The 7,198-nt window shown below is 32.1% G+C and overlaps 1 protein-coding gene across 2 annotated transcripts in view; it reads right to left on the bottom strand.

The window, feature by feature from the left end:
- LOC106787621 (dopamine receptor 2-like) overlaps positions 1 to 7,198 on the bottom strand; it is a 50,474-nt gene that overhangs the window by 4,738 nt on the left and 38,538 nt on the right. The window contains exons 3-4 of one of the 2 annotated variants that reach the window (XR_001381818.1): positions 2,297 to 2,381; positions 301 to 1,277 (exon numbers count right to left, since the gene is read on the bottom strand). Coding sequence is in view for 1 of the 2 variants with exons in the window: in XM_014750149.1 (XP_014605635.1) it covers positions 2,297 to 2,381 (85 nt within the window). In the remaining variant the exon portion in view is untranslated. The remainder of the gene's footprint in view (positions 1 to 300; positions 1,278 to 2,296; positions 2,382 to 7,198) is intronic. The other variant, XM_014750149.1, reaches the window with a different exon arrangement.

The raw sequence follows: 7,198 nt of genomic DNA, 5'->3' as shown, positions 1-7,198 counted from the left end.
TATATATATATATATTTTTTTTTTCAACAGTCAAATTCATTTTACCAACGTGCCAGTGCAATAAAAAAAAATTGTATACACAGAGGTGGTGTTTCGTTAAACTTTGAATAAAAATAAAGGTGGAAAAGAGTGAGAGAAAGTAGGAGAGAAAATATATGCATAATGTCTAGAAATATATATATGTAATATATGTATACAACATATACATATACGCGTTAGCGCGCGCGCGCATATGCGTGTGCGTCGTGTGCGTGTAAAATTTGTGTGGACGGTTGTTATTACATTCACAAATCAACGTACCGAGGTTCTTTGTTTTCTACAGGGTTGGCGACAAGTCTCCTCCATCAGAGCGATTCGGTAACTGGTGAAAAAGGCATGGGTGATAAAAGGGGGGGGGGGTTGGTCAGGGGGGGTCACTTAAGAAACCATTTACTTGGGTAGGATTTTTTAATCGGATATAATATATGCGAATAAACGCATCATCGTTTCGTGATCGTAGTGCCATTAAAATGTTTTATCGATTATTTATTTATATATTTCATTGAAAAAGCAAACGTTTTTTTTTCTTTTTTCTTTTTTTTCGAGATACTCCGACGCATACTTACTTACTTCGACACGATAATATATCTCTATACATATATATGTATATATATATATATGTATATGTATATATATACACACACGTATGTTTTATAGTGCTTTCTTTCTCTTTTCTTTTTGGATCCTTATTTTTATGAAACGATTGCAAAAATTTTCCGACCACTTAAGCGTCCCCAAAAAAAAAAAAAAAAAACAAAAATAGAGCGATTGCAACGATACAAGATTTTTATTGTTCACCTATATATAATATATTGTGAAAAAACGATATGTAACATCGAGATATGTGATAAACTACCGTGATAATATTATGATGTGATATTATTAATTCCCCGCGCGTATTTTTTTTATTTATATTTAAATGAATGTCGATTCGAAGATTCTCCGTTCGGGTCTATTAATACACACTAGACGATTTTTATTCGACGAATAATCATTATATTATGAATAACCGTGCACCGTAGACGCCATAATAATGTATTCCGTCGTATTTGGTTGGAACGGAAAGGACTTTTGATATAATGGCGTAGGTAGTACTTCGAGGATAACGACGATTTTTCGACGATCGTGTCGCGTCGATAATCCCGTCGTTAAATGTAGGTTTGTTCACCCGAATTCTCTCGGCTTCTTCGCATGTGGTGGAGCGAGTAAGCAGAATAGTACCTTCCGGATGAGAATCTCTGAAAAAAACGGAAGCTACACTTGCCAACTGTACCAAAAAAAAACCTTGTACCAAAACTTGCTAGATTGTAGCAAACACCTTCTTCGACATTCTTTCTTCCTTTCTTCTTCTATGATTCATCAGATTTGTTCGAATCACTTCGTTTTACGATCAAAAAACATCACGTTCAATGTTTTACGTGTATATTTTCTTTTTTCTTTTGTGTTTCTATTTTCGAATTAATCGTTAATATATATATATAATAATAATATCTCACATTATGAATTAATTATAATTGAATAATTATATAATTCGGATTTTTTTTTTCATAATTGTAATATTAATATATGACGAACAACAGATTGTCGGAGGAATTATTTAGAATATCTAATGGAATTTACGATAACGAAATTCATTCGGATTGGAATAACCAACAAGTTAGGACGAAACCCACCTCACTTCGAGACTCGCGTTTTATTCGATGCCTACGAGAGAGATTATAAGCACTGGTAAATAACTTATAATTGATTTCTTTTTATTTTTTAACTTTTTAATATCAACTTCACCTGTTGATGATGTAAATTAATTAGGCTAATAGAAGAAGAACACGATAAAATAACTCGAGTGAACAACTTGAAATAACTTTGAAAGCGAATACTCGACGAACATCCCCTCCCCACCCGTCGTAAGCGGAATTTGATGATATTTTCTGAATGAGAAAACTTTCATCAAACTATCGATTTCGTTTATATTATACCTGCATATTTCGCCATTTAGAAATGAATGAAAATTCAAACGACAAGTATCTCTATGGTTATTATATATTATTTTTTTTTCTTTATTCATCCATTTTCTCGTTGTAACGTTGCAATCGTCGAGGAAAGAAAAATACTAAACGTAGATAAATGAGAGTTTCTTTTTTTTATATATATATAAAGCTGGAATAGAAGAAAAAGTAATATCATAGATTAATTAAATTATTAGTTTTCTTATTCGCGAATAAATTTGTTTGTCCATATACGAATCTCCTCGACTCACCTGACTAGGTTTACATCGAAATGCCGGCTGATATCTCCTTCTCATTCGTCTTGGACAACATACGCATAATATCCTTACGAATGCCCTGAAACAACAACAACAATAACAAGATAATATTTCTTTTAACGTTAATTACGAATAATATGAATGAATTACATTTTGAAGAAACAAAACAAAAAATGAAATTACTTTATGTTTCTTTTCGGTCGTCACGATATATCAAATCAATTCTGATTAAATTCAAGGTGTATTTTCTGTATTCGAAATAAAAGCAAACACTGTAATATGGTCGTAATACTTTTCCAATGACGAGTTTGCACCATGCACGGAACCTGTTACCAATTTGTTGCATGCTATTCTAATGCTAAGATCGCATGATCGAAGCGCATTGCTTTTTCTTTTCTTTTTTTTTTTTTTCAAGTACCACGCTCGTTTGTACAATATTAGCATAGGGACCATTAGGGTTGGTGTAAAAGTGACACGAGATAGATATTGTTCATTTTACGGTTTCAATAAACGCAAACAGTTCTTCATTTTTAAGTCTAACGGTTATTATTTTGAAATCAAAAAATAAAAACGTCAATTTGTAATGAAATTCATTCGAAATAAAACATGAAATGTCGTTTTTTTTTTGCAAAAATTGATATCACATATATTGTATATTAATTGAGAAAATAATTCAAAGTGTTTTTTTTTTTTATAATGATACGAATAATAGATTAAAATAAACGATATACGTCTGGGTAATATTACAATTCTTGATACTATATATTTAAATCGCGTGATCTTTCTCTCAAACATTCGAGAGAGAGAGAGAGAGAGAGAGAAGGAGAGAGTATGAGACTGTTGAAATAATATTTATTTAGGAAACGCGAACATGATATCGATGGTCGTTGCTGCGATGCGAAGTTTCGATTACAACATTGAATATAATACATTCTGGGAAAAAAAATGAAAAAAAAAGAATAAAAAAGAATAAAAAGAAAAAAAAAACATGAAACAAAGAAAAAAGATTGTTTCAGTTTTATCATAGTTCGCCACTCGAGTACGACGACGACGACGACAACAATGCTACTACTTTCAATAGCAATCATAGGAATGCTGTTTCAAATAGTTTCCAGCATTATGGTACCAGACTTTTGGTACGAATTGGAACAATTGGAACAAAAGTTGCAGGAAGAAGAAGAAGAAGAAAAAATACAGAAGGGTGATCGTTCCTTGATCATTGCTGACACGATGCATCGATATACCAAAAGTAATTTAGCTTTACAATGGACACCATGCATCACGAGTTACCTGAGAAATCATTCGAGATATTCAACTATCGTTCTTATGTCAAACACATCATTATCGTCATTCGAAGATAATTTTGCTAATACAGATTTACTTGTACGTATCTTTCAAGCCGAGATCGCGACGTACACGTTGAACAATAACGAACATCTCAATACAAGGAGAGAAGTATCCTCCGTAATTGTCGTCATAGAAAACTTGGATGATTTGGAAAGACAAAATTGTTCTCGTTATCTCGAGGTTTGTGCTTACGAGTTATGCAACTTCGTTATAATAATATCATCGAAAATTTTCGAGGAGGAAGATAATTTTCTCGAGGAAGCCGATAACATACAACAATTGTTATGGTTGGAACAAGTTAGTAAAATTGTGATTTTGGGAAATACCAAAAATAATACCGTATTATTAGCTGCTACTAGATCCTTTAAACCTGACGAATTGTGTACTCCATCACCGCCGATTGTTCTAAGCAAGTGTCAAGGTAACATTTGGAAAATTGAACGTGATATCGGCGATGATTTTCAAATGAACGGTTGCTCGCTCGTAGTTGGTTACAACGACAATCCATTTTATTCTTTTGTAAATAACGAAACGGATGAAGAAAATATCTTAGGATTGGAAGGTATCATCGTTAAAGAGATATTGTCCAATATGAACGGCCGTGTGATCAGAAAAATGATATCGTTGACGGGTAACACGAGCATCGACAATGATTTTAAAACGATAATGTATAGTACAGATTCACGAATCGATTTGCTCCTAGGTGGTCATTTATGGAATCCCGACGAAGATAAGGATTATACGATTGCTTACGAAATGATACCGCTCGTTTGGATGATGTCAAACAAAGCTAACGTTTCGTTGCGCGGTTTGATAGCGCCATTTGGAACAACCGTATGGTTAGTAATCTTGGGTGTTCTATTATTAGGTATACTCGTCAAATGTTTCATCATTAAAAACGTATCTTTTCTCGATATTTCGGCGTTAATCATCGGAATTTCGGTGTCACGTCAACCGATAGAAACTCCTAGTCGCATATTGTTCCTATCTTGGGCACTTTTTGGTTTCTTCATTAGTCAATATTATCTAGCTTCGTTGTCGGAACAACTAATTAACGCGTCGAATCTTCAAATAGAAACTATGAAGGAATTGATATCGTCCGGAATAGAATTGGGTGGTATTACCAGATACGCCGAATTGTTCGACGAAAGTAAGGAAGATGAGGAGGACGATGAAGAAACTAAAGAAATAAATCGTAATATACGAGAAAAAATTCACGAATTTTCTTTCGACGATTATATTCAACAATGTACGGATCTGTTCGAAGGAAAAAATACGAGTATGGCGTTAATCGTTAAGCTCAACGTATCCGATTATCATTTGCATTCGATAAAAAACGTCAACGTGTTGATGGAAAACATGGGTACTCATCCTGTAGCAATCGTTACCTGGAGAGGATTTCCATGCTTGAAGAGAATTAATATCAAAATGCAACAGCTAATGGAAAGTGGTATTATTAAATATTGGACTAAATTAATCGCAATGAATGGAAGTTACTTTGATCTAATTGACGAAATAGAATTCGATAGCAATATCGATCTCGAAAGCGTAGCGCCTAGTTTTTTATTATTAATTATCGGTTATCTAACTGGATTACTTATTTTTATTATCGAACTAATTACCTTTAAGAGTAAATTTTCAAAATAACGTTAAACCTATTATCTCTTATTTTTCGTCTATTTAAATACAATAGGCAAATTATTTTCAACGTTAATCGTGCAAACGAGCCAACGTCTTTTTTACCATCAAAATATCTTATTGTTATCTAATATAACGCGAGTTTAATTATACGCTTTTGTAGGATATAATTCTGCGGAAAAGAAAAAAAATAGTGCGCTCTTTGAGATATTTAATTATCCTGATAATTTTAACCGTCGTTGTATTTATTTACTTAATGAAAAACAATAAAATACGATAATAAACGTAATAAAAAAGATATTCGATTTTTTACTATTAATTTGTTAACATTTTTTCATTTCTTTTTTACATTATTAATCAAAATATCGATTTACGTCGTTGATTAAAAATATTTTCAAAAGATTTCCCTTTTCGACGGTAAGAGTGGATTATTGTATAGTATGATTATTACTGAGGATCGTAATAAAGTCACCTAGGTTTTTAAATAGGGTAATCACGAAAGCAGGATACCTTTTTTCAAGAGTTTATTAGAAAACTTTCCTGTAATTCCATTAAAACTCTTCCTTTTTTTCTCTTTAATTACTCTTCTATGAAAAGAAAGATAGATAGAGATAGAGATAGAGAGAGAGAGAGAGAGAGAGAGAGAGAGAGAGAGAGAGAGAGAGAGAGAGAGAGAGANAGAGAGAGAGAGAGAGAGAGAGAGAGAGAGAGAGAGAGAGAGAGAGAGAGAGAGAGACAGACAGAAAGAGAGAGAGAGAAAGAGAAAATTATTATTATACTTAAAATTCGCATACTATTACGGTATTATAGTTGAAAATATAGACAATATCTATTATCGCCTACTAATTATTCATTAAAAGTCTATTAAATATGCATTTATTATATGCTTTATTTATATTCATTATTCTTACGTACTTTTCCATCTATCTTATTTCAAATGGTGTCTAATTATTACAAATGATATTGCAATTATAAATTCGCTCGTATATACGTAAGTATATATATATATGCATGGTATGATCATTATATGGATTACTAATAACGAATTAATTAAAATAAAGTAATGTATACCATTGACGTTCACAAAATGTTCTTTTTTGTTCAAGGAAGCATTGTTATTTTTTTTTTTTTTTTTTTTTATTATAATAGAAATAATAATCAAATATGTTTACTTTATATACCTCATATACCTTTTATCATAGCATAAGAATAGTTATGTCCATTATTTAATTCGTCAGAAGCACGTCTCATCATAATCACGATACAATACTGACGAAATTAACGGCATCGTGGCCCTTCGTGGCCTTGGAAGAAGCTGCGAGATTAATTAACGATCCAACCATCATCAGTCACTGTCTTAATTCTCGATCGCATAACGAGTACGTGGATGGACTTGGACAGGATACTATTTACCGATTATGTGGATATACATTCCTAATCATTAGGTGTTTATCAAAAATGAAAATTTTCTTATCGATTTTATCGAATGTTATTCAAGAAATGATTTGTTTGAGATATCAACAAGATTATGATATTAAACGACAATAATGATTAGAAAATTTCAATAATATTTCTATAACACGTACATATATATATATATATATATATATATATAATAATATAATAATATTATATTTATTAATTTATTTATATCGTTTCTCCCCTGCTCCGCAGTATTCCTGGACATGAGGCAAGCTTTCGACAAAGTCTGGCACACCGGACTACTTTATAAACTTAAGAAAATATTTCCATATCCTTTTTTCCTGATCCTTAAATCCTACCTTACARATAGAAAATTCATGGKCAAATATCAAAACCAATTCACTTCAGCTTATCCAATCTTGTCCGGTGTTCCACAAGGCAGCGTACTTGGGCCCATACTGTACACAATATACACGGCAGATCTACCTA

The sequence above is a fragment of the Polistes canadensis genome, unplaced genomic scaffold (genome assembly GCF_001313835.1).
Source record: "Polistes canadensis isolate GaletaPanama2010 unplaced genomic scaffold, ASM131383v1 scaffold_108, whole genome shotgun sequence".
Lineage (NCBI taxonomy): Eukaryota > Metazoa > Arthropoda > Insecta > Hymenoptera > Vespidae > Polistes > Polistes canadensis.
This window is presented reverse-complemented; position numbering and strand designations above follow the sequence as displayed.